Raw genomic sequence first — 23664 nt, 5'->3', positions numbered from 1 at the left:
CAAAGCACTGCTTGACCTCGTACTGGCAACCAGGGATGACTTAATCAGCGACCTAACGATCGAAGGGAAGCTGGGTGACAGTGATCATGAGCTGATCACCTTCATCATCCTCTGTAAAGCTGGCAAGTCAGTCAGTAATACAGAAGACCTCGACTTCAGGAAATCTGACTTTGACAAACTAAGGAGGCTTGTCAGTGAGGCCCTAAAAGGCCACAACCCAAAGGGGAGGGGAGTTCAGGACAAGTGGTTGTTCCTCAAGGGAGCAATCCTGGATGCGCAAGCAAAGGCCATCCCGTCTCGGAGGAAAGGCAGCAAAGGGCACAGCAGCCCCCTTGGCTATCCAGGGACCTGGCAGACCTCCTGCATCTTAAAAGGAAGACCTACAAAGGATGGAGGACTGGATCCACCACCAAGGAGGAATACTTTGCTTTGGTCTGGACCTGCAGAGAGCAAACCAGGAAAGCCAAGGCTGCAACTGAACTCCAGCTAGCTACAAATATCAAGGAAAATAAAAAGTTCTTTTTAGATATGTGGGGAGCCGGAGGAAAAGCAAGGGCAACATTGGACCCCCGCCAAACCAGATGGGGCAACTGACAACCGATGCCCAGGAAAAAGCGAACTTGCTTAATGGGTACTTTTGCATCAGTTTTTCACCAGTCCCATGGGACGGCCATGCCCACTATGGGTCAGGGAGGCCCGGGTGAGGGAGATTCCTTGCCCTCCATCAAAGCTGACTTTGTGAAGGAACACCTTGAGAAGCTGGATACCTTCAAGTCAGCTGGCCCTGATGGGTTACACCCAAGGGCACTCAGGGAGCTGGCAAGCATCATAGCTCAGCCCCTGGCAAGGGTCTTCAAGAGCTCTTGGTGAAGTGCCCAATGATTGGAAGAGGGCCAATGTGGTGCCTATTTTCAAGAAAGGGAGGAAAGTAGATCCGGCAAACTACAGGCCCATCAGCCTGACCTCTATCCTGGGGAAGGTCTCGGAAAAGATTATCAAAGAGGCCATCCTTAACAGGCTAGCTGAGGGCAATATCCTGAGGGATACCCAGCATGGATTTGTTGTGGGTAGGTCTTGCTTGACCAATCTCATTTCCTTTTATGACCAAGTGATTTATCACCTGGACAAGGGAGAAGAGATGGACATTGTATATCTTGACTTTAAAAAAGCCTTAGATCTGGTATCCCTCGATCACCTCTTGGCTAAACTGGCTAACTGTGGCCTTGATGTCACTGGCTAACTGTGGCCTTGATGTCACCATGAGCCACTGGCTGGGGAATTGGCTTCAAGGTAGGACCCAGAGGGAGGTAGTCTTGGTGCGCTGTGACCAGTGGGGTCCCTCAAGACTCTGTCCTAGGGCCTATACTATTTAACATCTTCATCAATGATGTGGACATTGGTGTCAGAGGTGGATTGGCCAAGTTCGCTGATGACACCAAACTCTGGGGTATAGCATCCAGACCTGAGGACAGGAGGGTGATCCAGGCGGATCTGGACAGACTCATGAAATGGGCGGATGAGAACTTGATGTTCAACACTGAAAAATGCAAGGTTCTCCACCTGGGGAGGAAAAACCTGCATCATGCTTATAGGCTCGGTAGTGCTACGCTGGTTAGCACTACGGATGTTAGCACTACGGGGGTCATCACTGACCACAAGATGAACATGAGCCTGCAATGTGATGCTGCAGCTAGTAAAGCGAACAAAATGCTGGCTTGCATCCATAGATGCTTCTCAAGCAAATTCTCAAGTCATTCTCCCGTTGTACTCGGCCTTGGTGAGGCCGCAGCTGGAGCACTGCGTCCGGTTTGGGGCTCCACAATTCAAAAAGGATGTGGAGAAGCTTGAGAGAGTCCAGAGAAAAGAGCCACATGCATGATCAGAGATCAGGAAAAGAGACCTTACAACAACAGGCTGAGAGCCATGGGGCTCTTTAGCCGGGAAAGCGCAGGATCAGGGGTGATCTGGTGGCCACCTATAAGTTTATCAGGGGTGACCACCAGGATCTGGGGGAACGTCTATTCACCAGACCACTCCAAGGGACGACGAGACCAGATGGTCACAAACTTCACCGCGACTGTTTCAGGCTGGACATAAGGAAGAACTTCTTCACTGTCCAAGCCCCCAAGGTTTGGAACAAGACTGCCACCAGAGGCGGTTCAAGCACCCACTTTGAACACCTTCAAAACACTTTTGGATGTTTATCTTGCTGGGATCCTGTGATCCCTGCTGACTTCCTGCCCCTGGGGCAGGGGGCTGGACTCAGTGATCCTCCAGGGTCCCTTCCAGCCCAAATGTCTATGAAATCTAGATCCACATTAATAGCAGCACTTTTCAGATGGGACCTGGGCCACTAGCTTTTCTTTGGATTGTTAACACTTTTGGAGTGAAGAGCAATGACCCCTGAAGTCAACTGACTCCCTCAGCTGCCTGAAGACTGATATAATGGCTGCTGCATTGTGGAGCAGGAATCAAATTAGGGGGCTTGTACATGGGGCAGAGTCAGCTTAAGACATAGGCTCCAATTCTGAAAGTCAGTGTGCGTGTTGCATGGGGGAAGATACGGCATTTCTGCTTTAGTTAGTCTGTAAGGTACAACTCCACTGTGCTTTATTCATGCCTTGAGCCAGGTGATCAGAGTGGCCGATGGCCAGGATAATCAGACTTCAGTCCTAAGTGCACTTCAGTTCTGCACCAGAAACGTTTACATAAAGTCCACGTTGTTGCACGGTGCTACATGTTTAATGAGCCTTTTCCGTCTATTTGTAACCTCTTTTCAGTCTTAGTTGTAGCCAGGTTGGACAGCGCTTTTTGCCTGGTTTTCTCCTGACCAGTTCTGTTTGGTGCTAGGCACCTTTACAATATACCCACTAATTCACTTCCTCAGGTACAGCATTCTTGACACACACAATGTTTGATGTTTGGTCACGCCAGCCTCCGTGCTTGTAACGACCGCAGCAGCTCTGTCCCTGTTCCCCTCATCTTGGGATGTCCCCTGACCTGATGGCCAGAGGACGGTGGCCACCGTCATGCCAACCCCGAAGTCATGTCCTGCCCCTGCTTTAAGGGAGTCCACAACCCCCTGCCCTGCTTCCCCCCCAGAAAACATCCAGGGCTTCCCACCTTCCCCAACCATGACACCCGGTTGGTGTGACTCCCAAAATGGCGGCCAGGTGGCCACAGACTAATTATTGTGGTACCAAGGTGGCCTTGTCAAGATGGCTGCCACAGGCCCAGCCACGAACCACCTAGTAGGTCTGCAGCCGATACGGAGATGACAATATGGCTGCCACAGGCCCACCCCCTGAAGGAGCAGGTTGATGTTAAGCCAACATGGTGTCACAAAATGGCTCCTGTGGGCCCAAACCAGCACAATCTGGTTGGCATGAGACCAATAGGATGTCAGCAAAAAGGCCGCTGCATGCCTACCCCTAAAGGAGCTAGTTGGCATGAGGCCAAGATAGTGTCTCAAAAAAGGCTGCCCTGGGCCCAAATACTGGACAACTGGGCTAGCACGAGACAAATACGCCGTGCATAAAATGGCTGTCACGTAGCAACCCTGTGGACAACCTATTTGGCTTGACACCAACACGGTGTTCACAATATGGCTGACACAAGCCCACCTTCTACACAACCAGTTGCCATAGCCACCCATCATGGCCTCCACATGCCCACCACCTGTGTGCCCTGCTCACCGTGAAGCCAAGATGGTGCCCCACAAGGGCTGCCGAGTGCCCACCCCAAGCGGGGCACCAGGAGGGGTGCTGGCTCCAGGGAAGGGGGTGCGGGCAGCCAAGACACCCGGGGTTCCTCCCCTCTCCAGAATGGACGGGGGGGTGCTGCAATCTGGGACAACTCCCATCCTGGGGTTGTTGCCCCAGTTTCCGACAGGACACGTTACGGGGCCTCAACCGAGGTGTGAGTGTGTGTGGGTGTGTGGGGGGGGCAGGAACTTTCACTTACGACACTTCTGCTTGTTAGTTGCCCAATTAACGAACCTGAGCCCCAACCGCAGGGACAGAACAATGACAGTGCCTGTCTCTGGGTGAACACCCCACTGCTCCACCCCAGAGTCAGCCGCGGCTCCTATCCCCATTACACCCAGCCTGGTGCCCTCCAGAGCCAGCCACATCCCAGGGCTGGGTGACAGGCCAATTTCTGGTCTACAGCCCTTCAGCACGATGCCCAGTACAGGTTCATGGTGCAAACTGGGGAATGCCCAGAGGCTGCACAGCTTCCTTCCCACCTAGACACCTGGGTTGTCTCTCTGCTCTGACAGGGACTGTCCCCATGTCTGCCCTGGCCTCGGGGCAAGTACAGAGCCGCTCCTGCACCTACTGGCTCTGCCCCTGGGATGGCGGATGATACTAGAAGGGCTGGGGGCCTGGACACCTGGTTCTCTGGCAGGGATTGGGGGCTCATGGGTGAAAGCAGCAGGGACCAGGAGCCCAGACACCTGGGCTCTCCAGGAAGTAGGATCTGGTGTCTTAGAACAGGGGTTGGGCTGGAGCCCGGATGCCTGGGTTCCTTCTGGATGCAAACCAAGTCACCCTGTGCCCTTAGTATCTCCCCCTCCCCTCCTCCCCGCAGCCCCTCCCAATGCCCATATAAAAGGGAAGTGGTGCCCTGCCCAGCACAGACCAGTACTGAGGGCATGTAGGAGCCATGACCCCTACACTATACATGGTCATCTTCCTTGGGCTGCTGGTCACTGGTGAGTGCGCCCTGCCTTCCCCCTAGAGCCAGCTGCAGCTCCTGTCCCAGTTCTGCACCCCCAAAATCACCGGCATCTCCCCCCAGCCTCTGGCCTGCGCTGCCCGAAATGCCTGCCCTGGCAGGGGGACTGCAAAGGTGAGGTGGAGACGTGCGCGCCGGGACAGGAAGCCTGCAGGGTGCAGCAGCTGAGACTGACTTCAGGTGAGACCCCGGGGGCTGGGGAAGGGGGGCCCGGACACCTGGGTTCCCTGGGCGGGGAGCGAGGACTGGAGGAGAAGGGCTCGGATGCCTGGGTTCTCTGGGAGGCTGCAGAGGCCTGATGGGCTGTTCCAGTAAGTTAAAGAGTCCTTCCTGGGGTACCTGGCCGTCTGCTCCAGGCCTCAGACATCTAGGTTTTGGGCTCACCTCTGACCTTCTTCCCTGCCCCCCCGGCAGTCATGGAAAATGCCCTGCGGGTCGGCTGTGGGAAATGTGAGGCGCCCTCTTCAGACACTGAGGCAGGATTCAGTGTAACCAGCACCTGCTGCTTCACAGACCTGTGCAAGGCGATCGACATGAGTACGTATGGCCCTCCCCAGAGCCAACCACTTCCCGGCCCATTTACACCCAACCCTCCAATTCCCCAGAGCCAGCTGCAGCTTCTCCCACATTGTATCCATCCCCATCCCCTCCAAAGCCAGCTGCATCTCGGCCCTGGAACCCCCAGCCCGATGCCCTCTACATCCAGGTGCAGCTCCTGTCCCCACTGTACCCAGCCTGATAGCCCCCAGGGCCTGCCACATCCCAGCCCTGTGCCCCCACAGGCCTGCCAAGCCTTGCCTTGGGTCCCCCATGTCAGAGCTGTGTGGGATCTGCCACCACCTGTGGACCCAACTCCCCGACTGTCACCTGTGGCGACCCCCGTGGCCAGTGTGTGCAGATCTCCCGGCGCCTGTTGCCTGGTAAGTCCTGGGCACCTGGCTTCCTCCTGGCAGAGGGGGGGAGAGTGGTTCTGGGCTCCTTCCTCACACGGGGTGGCTTAAAACCACAGTGACTGGGTTCAGAGCCCGGACGCCTGGGTCCTCTGATGGGGGGAGTGGAGCAGGGGTGAGAGCTGAGGAGGTGGACACCAGGATGCCTGGGTACCCCAGTATACCCCACACCGGCATAGCCCTCTCTCAACACTCTGCCTGTGCCTCAGTTTCCCTGTGGCCTCACTATCCCTATATCCTGGCAGGGGAGAAGGGAGACACCATGTACAAGGCATGCGGGTGGCAGGGGCCCTCTGAAGAGCTGCTGGCCATCGCTGTGGAGTCCGACCTGGCCTACGTGCACGTGCAGCGCTGCCGTGGGGCTGGCTGCAACAACAGCTCTTTTGCTGGTAACGTTGCCCGGATGCCTGGGGTGTCTGGGCAGGGAGTGGGGGCTGGGGGGTGGGAGCAGGAGACGTGGGAGCCTGGATGCCGGGGTTCTCTGGGCTGGGGGCCGAGAGCCGAGGGGGCGGGGAGCCCAGACTCTGTGTTTCCTGACCGGACCCCCACGCTCCCCACACAGAGGTGCTCCGGGGAAAGCCCAATGGGAAGCTCTGCTACAGCTGCCGGGAGACAGGGGCAGGAGAGTGCAAACGTCTGCAGATGCCGGTCATGAGCTGTACGGGGGCCATGGACCAGTGTGTGAAAGTCCGGAGCACAGGTGAGAACAACCCTCCCCGCCACCGCCCTACATGACCCAGGGGAACCCAGGAGTCTGGACTCCCCGCCACCCCCACCCCCCAGTCACACCCCCAGGTCACCCTTCCCTGCCAAGAGACCCACGTGTCCTGGCTCCCAATGCCCTGCACTCACCCCTCTCTCTGCCCCCCAGACTGGAACAAGCCTGCAATCCTTCTCCGTGGCTGCGCCACTCCCAACCTCTGTGGCCCTCTGCGGCCAGTGGGCCGCCTGCTGCTGCCTTTTGAACGCAGGGTCCACTGCTGCTCCGGGAACCACTGCAACAATGCAGCCCCCCTGCCAGCATCACCTGCCCGCCGCCCTGCTGCCCCTGGCACTGCTGCTGCTGCAGGTGCCTGGAGCTAAGAGGGGAGCAGGGAACCCAGGTGTCTGGGTTGGGACCTGATGGAGCCTGTTCAACATCCAGAGGGACCCAGGTGTCCCGGACAAACTCACAGAACCCAGATATCTGAGCTCTAAATCACGTGAGCCCATTCACCACCCCCCCGAAAACCCCTCCCCCTCTCTGCATGGCCCAAAGTCTCTTAAGTGACCAAAAGGAGGCAGCACCCACCACAACCTCCAAATATGCCCCCCTCCCCTCCATCTTGCCCCATCAGAGCAACAGAGCCTTTGAAATTCCCCCTGGGAGGGGCAACTCTGACTCCCTGCCCCATAAACACTCCCATCCTGCCATGCCAGTTTTCTGGGGCCAGGTCCTTCCCCTTAATGATACATTTTCTCATTAGCAGGCCAGATATCAACCCCTTCCCCCTGCTAGTGAACCCCTGTGCCCATCATGGGGACGGGGATGTACGTGCAGAGGTGTTGGGGGGGTTGTGCCCTTAGGGGACCTCCTCCTGCCCATGGGGGTCCCTCTTTTGCTAGTAGCCCCTGTTGTTGGCACTGTAGTGCACATCCCCTTTGGGAGCCCACTTGCAAGCAGCAGAGGGGATTATGGCTGGGGGATCTCTGGAAATCCAGTGGATATCTAGGCTCAGATCCCTGCCAGAGCAATGGGGCAATGGGCACCTGATTAGCTGGGTTAAGGATCAGGGCCTGGTGTTAGACACGGGACGTACCTCTCATATCCAGTACTTTCCCCCTGGAGTTGGGCTCTGGACAAAGCTCATCATGTCTACTATAGGTCAAATCATTAATTACCAGCACCCATGGAGTAACCTGGATTCTTCAGGAAACAATCATTTCTAAAAATTCAAAAGAAATATTGTAGTTTCTCTGAAGGCGGCTGGGAGAAAGCGAGTCTTTGCTCTGAATGAATGTGTCAGGTTGTCAGCTGAGCACCTGTCAATCAGTCAGTGAATCAGGAGCCTGAAGTTTGTTCCAAAAGTCATCATGTACTTGACTGATGGGTCATTTCTAATGAACAGATCCCGGCAGTTAAAATATAATTACTGTCATTGCTACTGTTGCTCTGGTTTAATTGGTATCATCATTATTGTTGTTGTTTTTAGCATTAATAACTACAACAAAACAAGACCAATAATGATAATAAAACCATCACCACCACCATAATAATAATAATAATTTCAGAAGCAATACTAATGAATGCAATACAAATAAAATGCATTAGACTCTTGAAATCATTACATTTCATTATTATTAGCAGTAATCAACGTGGCTGCCATATGACAGTGGCCAGGTTACCATGGCGCTAAGGTGACATTCAAAGATGGCTGCCGCAGGTCCAGCTACAAGCCAAGTAGTAGGCTCGAGACCAATATTGCGTCCATGATACGGCCGTCATGGGCCCACATCCTAAATGAGCAGGTTGGCATGAGGCCAAGATGGTGTTCCAAAATGGCTGCCACGTGCCCCAAACATGGACAACTGGGTTGGCATGAGGTAAATAGATCACCAAAGATAGCTGCCATCGTGCCGAAACCCCAGACAGCCTGACTGGCACAACACTAATAAGGCATCCCAAATTGGCTGCCTGCTGCCCAACCCATGGAGAATCTGGTTGGCCTGAGGCCCATGTGGTGAGCACAACATGGCTGCCACAGGCCCACCCTGAATGACTTGGATGGCATAAGGCCAAGAAGGTGTCCCAAAGTGGCCGTCACGTGCCCAAAGCCCAAACAACCTGGTTGGCATGAGGCAAATATGGTGTCCGCAGTATAGCTGTCACGTGCCAAATCCTTGGACGACCTGCTTGGCTTGACACCAATATGGTGCCCACAATATGGCTGTCACAGGCCCACGCCCTGACTGACCTGCTTGGCATGAGGCCAAGAGTATGTCTGAAAACAACCGTGTGCCCAAACCATGGACAACCTCATTGGCATGACCCCCACAATGGTGTCCCTAAATGCAGCTGTGCGCTCAAACTCTGGCCAACCTGGATGACATGAGGTTAGTATGGTGCCCAAAATGGCCACCATGCAGGCAAGCCCCACACAACCTGGTTGGCAGGAAGCCAAGAGGGCATCCCAATATAGCCACCTGGTGTTCACTCCCTGGGCAAGTAGGTTGCCATCGCAACCCAGTGCCCTGGTTGGAGTGACAGTGATGGCTGCCAGGTGCCCACCTCAGTCGGGGGCACCAAAAGGCTTGTCTGGTGCAGGGAAGGGGGGCAAGGGCAGCCCATTGCCTGGGTTTCTCCTGCTCGGGGAGGGGAGCAATGCTTAGGGACTTGCAGCAGCCGGTGCTGGGAGCCTGCACACCTGCCTGGACCACGGCGGCGGGGGTTACATCACGAGACAGCTGGGGGGTACTGGCACTGTGGTGGCTGTGACCGGCCTGCCCAGATAGGTGCTATTCCAGGCAGGGAAACAAGCAGGCAGGGGAGAAGGGCCCATCCACTGCTGAGACACCCCAGGGCCTACAGGAGGTTGCATGGGTGGAGAGAGAAACACATTTTGGTGGGGGCTGAGCAGGTAAGTCTGTGAGGGGAGGGGATAGGATTGGGGTGGAGGGGGAAGGAGTGGGGCAGGGGCACGTGCTGCCCAGCTGGGGCAGGGAGAGGCACGGGATGGAGCCACGTTTTGTCTGGGGGGCACAGGGAGAGGGTGGGAGGGCATGGGGGGCGCATGCTCCCAGATCTGTGTGGGGTGGGCTGGGGCTGCGCCAGGCTCTTCCTGGTGGGGCCTGGGCCGCACTGTCCTCGGGGCAGGAAGCACTGGCAATGAGAGGGGCAGCTGGGGGTTAGGGTGTATTTTGCAGTGGCTGCAGCCCCCCCCGTAAACTCCTCCCAATGCCGCTACCATCCATCCTGAGTGCAGCGTGGTGCAGCCCCGTTGGATAAAAACCTGTGCTGTCCTGGCCGCAGCGAGTCGAGTTAGGCCATTGTGGCCTGGAACCAGAGCAAGCAGGGGCGGTGCAAGAGTTGCTACTGAAGTATGCCAGTGCATTCAGCCTGGGGGACCAGGATTTGGGCCGGACAGGCCTCACAAAGCACCGGCAGGGGCTACAAGCCTCGCCGGAAGGGAGGAGTGACAGCCCCCTGAGCCAGTGTACCAGGCCCTGCTTCAACACTTCGGCTTATTGGCCACTTTTCCCTCCCCACGGGTGGTGGCGTGCAGCTGCTGCTGCGCTTGTGAGGGAGGGAGGCAGGCAGGCAAGGAGCAGGACTGTGTTTGAATAGCCATGCTAAACGGTGGTCGGGCCATGGCCCGGGTGGCCCACCCTGTTCCACAGCCTCCAGTGTATCTTCAGTTCAAGGCAAGGGGTAGGCATCTTTAACAATAACATCATTCAGTTTACGGTAATCCACACAAACTTGCACATTGCCACCTTTCTTATTCACTAGCAGCACAGGAGCGTCCCATGGCCTGGCAGAGGGGCTGATAATGCCCCTTTCCTCCATCTCTTGTAGTTGATCAAATTCCCTTTGGAAATAAATGGGTACCCTTTGTGGCCCCTGGTTGTTGGGTCTGGTATTGCCTTGCTTGGGGGCACTTGCCCTGGACACAAGCTCAGGCAGCTACAGAGAAAGCAGGGCGGTGGGGGCACACGCAACGCTGCCCTGGGCAGAGAGGAGGGGGATGGGGGGGATCCGCTCATGGAAGAAATTCCTTGTGCTGACGAAGCGATGGCAGGGGGAGCAGCAGCCCTGAGGAGATGGACAATCTCCCCGCAGACAGCAGGTACCATGGATGGGGCTCAGGGGAGATGGGGCACGGGGCCCTGCCTTGCACCAGTTTCAGCTGGGTCCCAGGGACCAAAGCCCTGCAGCCCTGCACCCCTTTCTAGTCCCTTTGTGCACGGGGTGGTTGGGACTCCTCAGCGCGCACCCGTCCTGCCCGCCCTCAGCACCCAGGTGCACCTCTGTCTGCGGGGCGGGGTGGTCACAGGAGAGTGGGCAGAGGGGCAGGGGGAGCAGATGGGTGCACAGTCCTGAAGGTTGCCTGGGACATGGGCGTACAGGTCCTGACTTTGGCCCAGATGCCCCATGTACTGCACTGCGCAGCACTGCCCGGCTCTGGGGCTCAGCTGCCCCCTGTGCCGTGGGGGGAACGGCCCTGCCCAGGGGCACAGGGTGTGAGGGGAAATGCAGAGGGGAGGGAGAAGTCAGGGTTTGGGAACCATGTGGGAGATGAGCTGAGGGAGCCCGGGGGTGGTTGAGCCCTGGCGACAGGGCTTCCCCCTGGGGTGGGTCCCTGGGAGCAAAACCTGCTCCTTTGTGGATGTGGACCCTGGGCTCCCCTCCCTCCAGCACCATCCAGCTGCCCTGGGGCCAGTGCAAGTGCTGGGGCCAGGCACCGACTCTGCTGCAGCAGGGACAAGTGTGGTGCAGAGCCCCCCTGAGCCCGGCTGCACCTGGCGACAGATGACACCACTCAGCCCCAATGCTGCTAGGTCTCCAGGGCTGGTGATGTCCTGTCCCCGGGGCTGGGGCAGCGTCGCGGGGAGCTGCTGCTTGGAGCTGGGGCAGAGCACATCTCACTGTCGGGACATCGAGGGGTGTCAGCTCTGTGCCCTGCGCCGTGATGGGGACCGCTGGGATGCCAGGGGCCGCTGGGTGGGGGCTGTGCTGGCGACACTGGCGGTGCTGGGGACCCACGTGGCCCATTGCACGGAGCCCCCCGGTGAGCAGGGCGCGGGTGGGGCCGGCAGGGCCAGGAGCCGCGCAGCTCGGGGCTTTTCTGGGCTGGGAAATGATCCCCGGGTTAGGGGCAGGGATGTCGGGTGTGTCTGTGCGGAGGGACCCGCAGTGCATGGACGGGGCAGTGCTGGGGGGGGCAGTGACACCCCCCATGGACACCTGGTGCTGCACAGGCAGTGGTCTGAGGTGGGGGTCACTGGTGGGGGCGGGGTGTGGGGGGCAGCCAGGCAGCCTGGGGGGGCGGGTGGGAGGGGCTTCAGATAGGGGCTTTGGCTTCCTCAGCCATGACCAGCACATCATGACGAGAGACATGCTGGGATGGGATGGGACGGGCTCCACCTTTCCCCTAAAGGTAAGAGTGTGTTCTCTTCTAGGTTGGCGGACCTCCTCTAGCGGGCTTTAAACTAGGCTCGTCAGGGGAAAGGGAAGATGAGGGCAGAGGAAATATCAGACTGCCAGACCAAACAGCACCCACAACTACAGCCGAGACCAACGAGCGAAGCGAATAAACAGGTAAGAGAGAGGGGCCAGGGTAACGCTGGGACTAGGGGGTCAGTACACACACCCATAGGAGGCCTCAAATGCCTCTACACAAATGCTCGTAGTATGGGCAACAAGCAGGAGGAACTCACCCTCCTGCTGGCTGACACCAGCCTGGACATAGTGGGGATTACGGAAACGTGGTGGGACGAAACGCATGATTGGGAGGTGAATGTCAAGGGCTATCGGCTGTACAGGAGGGACAGGATAGGAAAGAGAGGTGGGGGCGTGGCACTCTATATTAAATAGGAATACACATACTTGTCAATTAGCAAGGAGCCAGGGGAGGGGCACTCGGAAGTGCTTTGGGTTAGAGTACAAGGCAGTCGAGGGGAAAGAGACTTAATGGTGGGGGTCTACTACAGACCTCCCAACCAGGGAGAGGAGCTTGATCAGGAATTCTTGGGTCAGCTCACGGAGGTGGTGAAGGCTAGGGATGTGGTAGTCATGGGGGACCTGAACTTCCCGGACATCTGCTGGGAAGAGCAGTCAGCCAGGTGTGACCGCTCATGTCGGTTCTTGGCCAGAGTGCAGGACCTCCATCTAACCCAGGAGGTGCACAGACCCACCGGGGGGATGCCTTGTTGGACCTGGTGCTGGCCACGGGTGATGACCTGGTGAGGGGGCTGCGGGTGCTCGACCACCTGGGCGACAGCGATCATCGCCTGCTGGGATTCACCATCCAGCACAAGGTGGCAAAGGCATGCAGCAAGGCAGAGGCCCTAGATTTTAGGAGGGCAAACTTCAACGAGCTAAGAAGGATAGTTGGAGAAGAGCTGAGGTCCCGGAGGGGAGGGGAGCCAGGTGTCCAAGGAGAGTGGTTGCTCCTTAAGGAGACGATCCTCCAAGCCCAAAGGAAGGTAATCCCAACGAGAATCAAAGGGAGCAGGAGAGCACACAAGCCTCTGTGGCTCACCAAAAGCATCTGGGAATGTCTCCTTGCTAAAAAGGAGGCTTGCACCCAATGGAAAGAAGGGGTCATCACCAGGGAGGACTATTCTGCAGTTGCTCAGGGATGTAGGGGGGCAGTTAGGAAGGCCAAGGCAGAGATGGAACTGGGGCTAGCTTCCCAGATTAAGGACAATAAGAAATCCTTTTTTAAATACATAGGGGGTAAAAAGAAGGTCCCGGGTAATGTGGGGCCCTTGCAGGATGCGTTGGGAAACTTGGTCGTCACACCAGACAGCAAAGCTAACATGTTTAATGATTTCTTTGCTTCCGCCTTCCTAAGTGGGGACCAGAACAGCCACCTCCCTGCTGAGCCTCCCTCGGGCCCCCGGGGAGGAACACCTGGGCCACGGGTTAGCGAGGATTTAGTTAGGGAGCTTTTGGAGGGGTTGGACGTATTCAAGTCAGCCGGCCCGGACGATCTCCACCCTAGAGTCCTAAAGGAACTGGCCGAGGTCATTGCCAGTCCCCTGGCACGGCTTTATGAGCACTCGTGGTGCTCTGGAGAGGTACCGGAGGACTGGAAAAGGGCCAACGTGGTCCCCATCTTCAAAAAAGGGAGGAAGGAGGACCCGGGAAACTAGGCTGGTTAGTCTTACCTTGATCCTAGGCAAGCTGTTCGAGAAAATTATTCTGGCACACATCCGTGAGGGGCCAGCAGGGGACTGCATGCTTAGGGGCAACCAACACGGGTTCATCAGTGGCAGGTCCTGTCAGACCAGCCTGGTGGCCTTTTACGATCAGATCACCAGATCATTAGATGCAGGGGTAGCAGTGGACATAGTCTTCCTGGACTTCCGGAAGGCTTTTGACACTGTCTCTCACCCCATTCTCATTAAGAAACTGGGGGGCTGTGGTGTCGACACCCACACAGTCAAATGGGTCGCCAACTGGCTGGAGGGCCGCACCCAGAGGGTGGTGGTGGATGGGTCCTTCTCAACCTGGAAGGACGTGGGCAGTGGGGTCCCCCCGGGCTCGATCCTCGGGCCCGCACTGTTCAACATCTTCATCAGTGATTTGGACAAGGGGGTAAAAAGCACCTGTTCAGATTTGCTGATGACACTAAGATGTGGGGGGACATGGGCACACTGGAAGGATGCAACAGGCTACAATCAGACCTAGACAGGTTACAAGGGTGGGCGGACGAGAATAGGATGGGATTCAACACAGACAAGTGCAATGTGATGCACCTCGGGAGGAACAACTGGCACCACACCTACAGGTTGGGGAACTCCCCTCTTGTCAGCACGGAGGCGGAAAGGGATCTGGGGGTCATCATTGACTCCAAGATGAACATGGGCCAGCAGTGTGGGCATGCAGTCAGGAAGGCCAACCGCACCTTGGCATGCATGCACAGATGCATCTCGAGCAGGTCCAAGGAGGTGATCCTCGCCCTCTATGTGGCACTGGTCAGGCTGCAGCTGGAGTACTGTGTCCAGTTCTGGGCGTCGCACTTCAAGAGGAATGTGGACAGCATGGAGAGGGTCCAGAGGAGGCCACTTGCATGATCAGGGGGCAGCAGGGCAGGCCCTACGAGGAGAGGCTACAGGACCTGAATCTGTTCAGCCTCCAGAAGAGAAGGCTGAGGGGGGAACTTGTGGCCTGTTACAAACTAGTCAGGGGGGACCAGCAGGCATTGGGGGAGTCCCTGTTCCCCCGAGCACCGGCAGGAGTGACCAGGAATAATGGTCACAAGCTGGCAGAGGGTAGATCTAGGCTGGATATCAGGAGGCGCTACTTCACGGTCAGGGCGGCTAGGGTCTGGAACCAACTTCCAAGAGAAGTGGTGCTGGCTCCTGCCCTGGGGATGTGTAAGAGGAGGTTACATGTACACCTTGCTGGGGTCGTTTGACCCCAGTAATCTTTCCTGCCAGGGCAGGGGGTCGGACTAGATGATCTGCTCAGGTCCCTTCCGACCCTAGAAACTATGAAACTATGAAACTATAGTGGGGGAGCGGGTGGAGGGGTGCCCTGTGTGGTCCCAGAGCAGTGACTGCTCAAGCCCTCTGCCCCCCTGGGGGGTCTGCTGTGGGGGAGACCTTGACCTGCCTTGCTCTATCCCTCCCCCACCCCAGAGCATTTCCTCCTCCAGTGGAAGTCGGACTGTCTCTACACCAACGGCACCCAGCGTGTGAGGTTTCTGGACAGGATCATCTGGAACCAGCAGCAGTTCCTCCACTTCGACAGTGATGTGGGCGTGTACGTGGCTGACACGGAGCTGGGGGAGCCTGACGCCAAGTCGTGGAACAGCCAGAAGGATGCAGGACACACGGGGACAAGTGGACAGGTTCTGCCGGTACAACTACGGGGCGGCTGAGCAAGGCCACGTGATCGGCCGGAGTGGTGAGTCCCCGGGTCTGGGGCCGTCGCTGGGTGCAGAGGCGATGGGGGAGGGGGTGGCGGTGAATCATAGAATCATCGAAGTCAGGTCGAAGGGACCTTGTAGATCTTCAAGTCCGACCCCCTGCCTGGGCGGGAGAAAAAGACTGGACTCAAATGAGTCCAGCCAGGTAGGCATCAAGCCTCTTCTTAAAGACCCCCAGGGTAGGAGCCAGCACCACTTCCCTAGGAAGCTGGTTCCAGCTCCTAGCCGCCCCGACTGTGAAGTAGTTCTTGCGGATGTCTAATCTAAATCTACTTTCTAATAACTTGTGTCCGTTGTTCCTTGTCATGCCAGGGGGCACTAGGGGAAACAGCGTCTCCCCTAAACCCTTCTGGTCCCCCCTAGTGAGTTTATAGACAGTCACCAGGTCCCCCCTCAGCCTTCTCTTGTGAAGGCTGAACAGGTTTAGGTCACGCAGTCTTTCAGTGTAGGGTCTGCCCTGTAGTCCCCGGATCATGCGAGTGGCCTCCGCTGGACCCTTTCAATGTCGTCCACATCCCTCCTGAAGTGGGGCGCACAGAACGGGGCGCAGTACTCCAGCTGTGGCCTGACCAGCATCACGCGGCGGGGAGGATCATCTCCCTGGCCCTGCTCGAGATGCATCTGTGGATGCACGACAAGGTGCGGTTAGCCCTGCCAACCATGACCTCGCATAGTCGGCCCATGTTCATCTTGGAATCAATAATGACTCCAGGATCCCTTTCTGCCTCCCTGCTCTGAAAAAGGGAGTTTCCCAGTCTATAAGTGTGCTGCTGGTTTCTACTGCCTAAGTGCAACACCCTGCACTTGCCAGTATTGAAACGCATCTTGTTTATGTCAGCCCACTCCTGTAACCTATCCAGGTCTTGTTGCAGTCTTTCCCTCCCTACTGTATCATCAGCGAATTTAAACAGGTTGCATTTCATCCCGTCGTCCAAATCGCTGATGAAGAAATTGAACAGCGCAGGCCCCAGGACCAAGCCCTGGGGGACTCCGCTGCCCACTTCCCCCCAGGTTGAATATGACCCGTCCACCACCACCCTCTGAGTACGACCCTTGAGCCAATCCGCGATCCATCTGACTGTGTAGGCATCAATGCCACAGTCGCCTAGTTTTTTAATGAGGATGGGGTGGAAGACAGTGTCAAAGGCCTTGCTGAAGTCTAGAAAGACTACGTCCATGGCAACATCTGCATCCATTGCCTTTGTGACCTGATCATAAAAGGCAATCAGGTTAGTCTGACAAGACCTGTCCCTAATGAAACCGTGCTGGTTGCCCTTGAGCATCATCCCTGAAGCCGGCCCATCACAGATGTGCTCCTCGAGAATCTTCTCAAAGAGTTTCCCAAGGATAGAGGTAAGACTGACGGGCCTATAGTTGCCCGGGTCCTCCCTCTTCCCTTTTTTGAAGATGGGGACCACATTAGCTATCTTCCAGTCATCTGGCACCTGGCCCGAGCACCACGAGTGCTTGTAGAGCTGTGCCAAGGGCCCTGCAATAACCCCAGCTAGCTCCCTCAACACCCTGGGGTGGAGAGCTTCTGGACCCGCTGACTTGAACTTCAGCCCCTCCAGAAGCTCTCTAACCTGGTCTTCCCCAACCTGAGGTCTGGAGGCATTTCCCTTGAGTCCATCTGGCATCCCAGCGGGGAAGTCCCGGTCCCTGCACAAGAAAATGGACGTGAAGAATTGGTTAAAGGCTTCCGCTTTCTCCTCTGGTGCAACCATCAGATTGCGCAGCGTACCTTGCAGCGGCCCCACGTTACCCAGTGCCTTCTTCATCCTCCCTATGTATTTGAAAAAGGACTTTTTATTATCCTTGATCTTGGACGCTAGTCCTAGCTCTATGTCTGCCTTAGCTTTCCTGACAGGCCCCCTACAGGCCTGAGCAGAGGAGGTATACTCCTCTTTGGAGATAGCACCCCACTTCCACTGGGGTGGAGGGGGTGGGGGCGAGGACCAGGCCCTGGAGTGATTGCCCACAGCCCCTCGCCCTGCGGGGCACCCAGGAAGATCATCACCGCACACATGGCAGAGTTTGACCCACTTCCAAGCAGGGCCGTGTCACTGGCCACAGTGCTGTGTCCATGGGGGTCTGGCGCCTTCCCTGTGTGCAGTGAGGCGGTGAGGGGAGAGGGCAGATGCTGCCCCCCACAGTCCCCACCCATGCCGTCAGGGCAGGGGCAGAGCTGCGCCATGGGGCGGTGGAAGAGGAAGGGGCAGGTGTGACTGGGAAGGGAAAGAAATAACGTGGTGGGGGCACACAAGGAGGTGGGAGTGAAGATCCCTGGTGATGCTGGAAATGCCCCCCCGGAGCAGGGACGTCTACACCTGCCAGGTGGAGCACAGCAGCCTGCCGGGCCCCATCACCGTGGTCTGGAGTAAGGAACGGGGAGCCCGGGGCAGCCCCTGAGGTCTTGGAGGGGAGGGGTCTCCCTTGGTGCAGCCCCACACGGGCTGTCCAGGGTCAGGCCCCTTTGCCACAGGGGCAGGGGTGTGAGCAGGGGGTGGGAGCCGGACTGAGCCCTTCACCTCCGGCCCCTGTCTCCACAGAGGCGCAGTCAGACTCGGCCAGGAGCAAGATGCTGACGGGGGTCGGGGGCTTTGTGCTGGGGCTGATCTTCCTGGCGCTGGGACTCCTCGTCTACCTGAGGAACAAGAAAGGTGAGTGGGGCCCGGCTGGGATGCTGGAGCCGAGGCATCGGTGGGGCAAAATGCTCGGCCTGTAGGCCTGTCTGCTGGCTCCGCTCCCTGTCAGACCCCAGCACGACCTGCCCTGGACTTCGTTAGGGGCCTGCCAGTGTCTCCCCTCCTGGGGCTGGGGCTGGATCCCACTGTCCCTCCCGCCTCTGAGGGGCAGGGCCGAGCAGGGGCCATGGGTGGGCAGAGCTGCCCCTGCCTTGACTCTGGGCATTTCCTCTCCTCTGCTTCAAGGCAGTGACCCTGGGCTCGGAGGTGCCAGTCCCAAGGGGGTGGGGGCCCCTGGGTGTACCCCACTGTGGGACCTTGTGGGGCTGAGGTATCAGGGGGGCTTTCTGCCCCAAACCTCTCTCCTCTCTCCTGTTGCTCGATTGCTGGCACAGACCAAGGTTTTCCCCTGGCAAAACGTATGGTCCCAGCAGACCTTCATTTCAGCTTCCCTTGGCTCTGACCTTGTTCTGCAGCAAGGGAAACTTTGGCAGCTGGGGGGTCCGACTGGGTTTGTTCCGTGCAATATAATGCAGATCCTCAGCCCTGCAGGTGTGAGAGGCTGCAGGTGTCAGGGGTCCCGGTCTCCCCCTTAGCCCAGACAGTCGGGGAGCGGTGTGGGACAGGAGCAGGATTGTCTCGCCTACGCCAGACCCAGGGAGAAGACGTCCCCCTGCACTGGGAACGGCAGAGGGGAGAATAACAGCCCTATCCTGGAGGCAGGAGATGAGGAGCAGCAGCAGAAAGGAGAAGGCACTGCCCCCGGCTCTGCTCCCAACGAGGCCCAGGCAGCTTTCACACCTACCTGGGAACTAGCGGGTGCTGCTACCGCCGTATTTCTCACATATAATGCTCCCTGCAATTTGCAGCAAGGTGGGGTTTTTTCTTTTTTGAGGAAAAGTGTACGTGGTGTGAAAGGATAGTATATTTTCTCTTGCACCCGTGCTTATCAGAATCCGTTTCCTTATTGCTGACACCCCTCGCCACCTCCTTCTTCCCTACATTTGCAATTGCTGCTTTTAGCAGAAAAGAAAACACAGCGCGGGCTCCTCCAAAATGTGCACAGCCATGGTCTGGTCTAGGGCTGTTCCTGGCACTTGTTTCTGCCCGGGTCTCCCTGCCTGTCCTCGGTCAGGATGAAAATACAAACACAGCTTCCCAGCTGAGACTGTGGCTCACACAAGCGTGACCCTGGTTGAATTCATCCTCGCTGAATGCTCTCTGGAAATAGAGACTGAAGCACATAGTGAATCCAGATCAGGGAAATATCTACATGTGCACACAGGGAACCCCTCTATCCAGCCCTGTTTGGGTGAGACCGTGATTTGGGTTTTTAATGGGGGATAAGGGGTCCCTAATGGGGTCTGCCCCGCACCTCGGGGCTAGGGCAGGATCTCTGGTCTCTCTGAGAGGCTGCCTCTGGTGAGACTCTCACCATGTTTCTCCTTGTTTTCCAGGCCGCCCCGTTCCCCAGCCAACAGGTAATTTCCATCTCAGTCCACCCCTAGGAAGCCCCCCGCCCCCTCAGGGACCACAGGCTGCACAGGCTGCCCATGGAGCGGCTGCCCCTGCCCTTTCACCCCAGCACTTGGCCAGCCCAGCACGGGTGGGAGCTGGAGCATGGAGCATTTGCAGTGAGGAAGAGGAGGAGTCTGCATCACCCTCATTACTGCCATTCAGGCCACACCTAGAGCTACTCCCAGGGTCAGAGCATCCTGCGCCCTACAAGAGCATCCCCCCACCCGGGGGCTCCAGACCAGCCTCTAGAGAGGCCCTGGCCCCTGTCAGACCCCCCCGTGGCCCTTCCCCAGTGCCGCTAGTCCCTGCCCCGTGCTGACGTCTCCCCTCTCTCCCCGCAGGGCTCCTCAGTTAGATCCTGCAGCGTCGGGGCCGGCGTTGCCCGGCGTGATTCTCCAGCCCCGCTCTCCTGGCGCCCGTCCCTGTATCTGGAGCTCTTCTCCCTTCCCTCCAGCCTCACCTGGACCCTGGGGCTGACTCCTCAGAAGTAACCCTTTCTCTGCCGAAGCCTGCACCACATCTGTACTCAGAAATACTACTGCCTTTGGGGGGACCTTCAGGGGACTCAGATCTGAGACATGGGGAGCTGTAATAAGGCCGTTTCCAGCAGTCATCACAGCCTTTTGGAATGAGACTCCTTCTAGGCCCCAATTTAAACTAATATGCCCTAGAAAGGACCAGTATCGCCCTCAGCCTGAGCGGTGGAAACGTGTAATTGGGAAAGGCAGGATGGAGGAGCCCAGTGATACCCAGCGAACACGTGCTCTACCCTCGGGCCAGGGTGGTTTTGGGGGGTCTCTGAGCTGGTAGCCACCTTGTTACAATTGAGATCTGGTAAGTCTGGCCTGGGGTCCCAGGGTGTCCCGTGGGGCTGTTGGACAGAAGCAGGTGAGGTTTGAATCAGGTGCCTTGAAACGTGCTGGAGCTTGTGCTATTTACTTGCTCCTGCTACTGCTCTGGATCACTCCCTGGGGACTGGAAAGCAGCAGCTTTCTGTCCTGCTGGGGGGTGATGGTGTTTCTGACCAATAAACTGTCTCACCAGTACCTGCAATGTGTTGAGCCCTCCCTTTTCAGAGCTCCATGTCCCTGGGGGTGTTTCTGAAGCTGTGCGGGTTTACAGCCCTGTGTAGCAAAGACAGGCTCCCCCACGCTCTCCTACCTGCAGCTGGTGTTTCCCTCAGCCCGTGGCTGCCACGGTCCTTTTGATGGTGGGAGTTGCAATCAGGACTCAAATGGGAGTGAAGCTCTGACAGAGGCTGACCTCGGGGGTGCCACCAATCCTGCTGTGATCCTCAGGCCTCACTTCAAGTCACCTTTGGTGCCTTCCCCCTGGGCTCACCCCCCAGCTCTGGACAGGCTTGGACTCTTGGACTCCCAACTCTCCTCCCCTCTGGGACCTCAGTGCCTCCCCAACTAGTCTCCTTATCTCAATGAAATATGCCATCCTGAAGTCAAGGGCTGCTGCCTTGCTGCAGGCTTTCGCCACCTCGTGCTGGATGGTGAATCCCAGCAGGCGATGGTCGCTGTTGCCCAGGTGGTCGAGCACCCACAGACCCCCCACCAGGTCGTCGCCTGGGACCAGGTCCAACAAGGCGTCTCCCCTGGTGGGCTGTGCACCTCCTGGGTTAGATGGAGGTCCTGTATCTCAACTAGGAACCTACTTGAGTGGTCAGACCTGGCTGACTGCTCTTCCCAGCAAATGTCCGGATAGTTTAGGTCACCCGTGATGACCACATCCTTTGACCTGGCTACCTCCGCGAGCTGACCTGACAATTCCCAGTCTAGCTCGTCTCCTTGGCTGGGTGGTCTGTAGTAGACCCCCACCATCAAGTCCCTTTCCCCCCGACCCCCTTGTGTTCTGACCCAGAGTGCTCCAGTCTGCCCCTCCTCTGACCCGGTGCTGCTTGTTGAGGACGTGAATTGCTCTTTGATGTAGGGCACCACACCCCCGCCTTTCCTCCCTGTCCTGTCCCTCCTGTACAGCCTATAGCCCTTGATGTGCGTGTCCCACCACGTTTCAGTGAGCCCCACTATGTCTGGGTTGGTGTTAGCTAGCAGGAGGGCAAATTCCTCCTGCCTGTTCCCCATACTATGAGCATTACTGTAGGCATTTAAGGCCTTCTGGAGGTGTATGCACCACCCACCCTCCTAATCCACAAACTATCTGGGTCTCTTACCTGGGTATTTCTTGTGCTCATTGTCAGTCTTGGCTGGGCTGTTCTTGTGGGCGATACTTGGTTTGGTGGTCTGAGGCTCCCTCTGACCTCATCCTCCCATTCCCCCAGCGAGCCTGGTTTAAAGCCTGCCAGAGGAGATCAGCCAGCCTGAAAGAGAACGCACGCTTACCTTTGGGGGAGAGGTGAAGCCCATCCCACCCAAGCATGTCTCTCATCTTAAAGTCCAAGAAGCTGAAGTTCATCTCAAGACACCATTCCTAAAGGTGCAAGCTGACCTCTCTGAAGCAGGTCTCATGGCGTCGTCCACGTCTGCTCAATGGAAGGACAGATGAGAAGACCACCTGTGCCCCTGTCCCCTTCAGCTTGCCCCCCAGAGCATGGTAGTCTTTCATCAGATGATCTGGGCTTCTCCTGGCTGCATCATTAGTGCCCACATGAATTAGTACCATGGGGTAGTAAATCAGTGGGCTGGATAATGGCTGGGATCATCTCTGTCACATCCTGAATCCTAGCTCTAGGCAGACAGGAGACCTCGCGTGTCAAGGGATCCTGGTGACAGGTGGGACCCTCTGTACCTCTCAGGATGGAGTCGCCTATGACGAGCACTCAGCGTCTCTTCTTCTGGGTCAACTTGCCTCCTTCAGTCTGTTCAGTGCGTGGAGTGGCCTCCTCTCCAGAGGTTTCCTCCTCTCCTTCCTCTTCCTCTCCAGTGTCACCAGGGCCTCATACCTGTTCTCCAGCTGGACTCGGGGAGCTGGTCGTGCACCGTTGCGAGCAGCCATGGCTCTGGAAGGAACCTTCTGCCATTCTGCTGTGGAGGGCATCTCCCGGGGTGCTTCTCCCTTTGGTGCTTGGCCCTGCAGGGAAAGGAAATACCCATCATTTTTGTCCTCCACTTCTCTGATGCCCCTCAGCCTGCTAACCTCCTCCTGGAGCTCCCTCACCTGCACGTCTGGGGCCCTAAGGCGGGTGCCTGCAGGACAGGTGTGGGGGCCTCCGTTCCCTGCCCTGCCCCGGCCCCGCTGGGAACCATAACTCTTTTGCCAGTGCTAGGTGGTGGAGCGGGGAAACACTGGCAATCACATATCCACTGTGATTAAAGTGCTGGCAGGGGCTGACCTGGGAGTGGAGGGCCACCAATTTCTGCCAGGATGCACACAAGGGGATGCGTAGGGGATGCATGTGAGTGCACATGCACCCCTGAACGTGGCAGTGCATCCCCGGTGGTGTCTGCAGGAGCTCCCAGCTTACCGCCACCACGCTCCCACTGCCACCAGCACAGCTGTACCCTGCCAGCTGCTGGGGGACACGCACCATTCATGCAAGCAACTTCTGAGTCTTCCCCATGAGGCTCAGCCCACAGCTCAGGAGGGGCCGCCTGGACCTGCTGATCAGGGACCTGAGCAGAGGCAGCTCCTGGTGCCCTGTTCAGAGGGCTCGTAGCTGGCTTTTGAGGATGTCACTCCCTCGATGCAGGTGGGGTGCGTGTGTGTATTGTGCAGGTGAAATTCTGAAGTTAGGTTTTGTTGAGTGTACTAATGGCAAACCAGGCCCCGAGATGTTCACAACATAGCCTGTGCTGTCCAGCCCGACAGCTGTTTCCCACGCTTGTGGCTGGAGTTCTTTATTTCTGCCTGGCCCTGGACAGCCTTACAGAGCTTGTGCCTCACTTACCATGTGCATGAACTGTGAGATCAAAGCACTTGGGAAATCCCGGCTGCCTCTTCTGCAGAGGAGGGGAGCTATAGCATGAATGTAATGAAAGGAGTGACTCCCAGACCTGGCAATGTTTCCTCTGCTATGAGCTGGCAAGGCCTGAATGAGTCCAGGGGAACTGAGGCATGTGGCACCTGTGACATAGCCCAGCTTGCTCTCAGTGCTCAGACAGGAGACAGTGGAGAGGGGCTTGGGGCTGAAGGACTCCTCTGAAGGTGTGAGGGCTCCCCTGAGAGTGTCAC

At 57.4% G+C, this 23664-nt stretch overlaps 1 protein-coding gene and 1 pseudogene across 2 annotated transcripts; both read left to right on the top strand.

Annotated features, from left to right (window-relative positions):
* Window positions 1-4665: 4665 nt before the first annotated feature.
* Window positions 4666-6770, top strand: LOC149852707 (urokinase plasminogen activator surface receptor-like). The gene is made up of 7 exons (XM_090028402.1): window positions 4666-4714; window positions 4801-4917; window positions 5152-5274; window positions 5520-5657; window positions 5897-6076; window positions 6250-6387; window positions 6559-6770. The coding sequence occupies exons 1-7, from the start codon at window positions 4666-4668 to the stop codon at window positions 6768-6770; spliced, it is 957 nt and encodes a 318-aa protein (XP_089884528.1).
* Window positions 6771-8073: 1303 nt separating this feature from the next.
* On the top strand, window positions 8074-20169 carry LOC149852706 (DLA class II histocompatibility antigen, DR-1 beta chain-like; annotated as a pseudogene). The gene is made up of 9 exons (XR_016439263.1): window positions 8074-8084; window positions 11379-11455; window positions 15036-15277; window positions 15689-15716; window positions 17053-17090; window positions 17605-17702; window positions 17875-17985; window positions 19467-19490; window positions 19866-20169. The product of XR_016439263.1 is annotated as a DLA class II histocompatibility antigen, DR-1 beta chain-like (transcript).
* Window positions 20170-23664: the final 3495 nt, after the last annotated feature.

This window comes from Crocodylus siamensis, chromosome 15 (assembly GCF_052110815.1).
Source record: "Crocodylus siamensis isolate JL-2025a chromosome 15, ASM5211081v1, whole genome shotgun sequence".
Taxonomy (NCBI): domain Eukaryota; kingdom Metazoa; phylum Chordata; order Crocodylia; family Crocodylidae; genus Crocodylus; species Crocodylus siamensis.
This window is presented reverse-complemented; position numbering and strand designations above follow the sequence as displayed.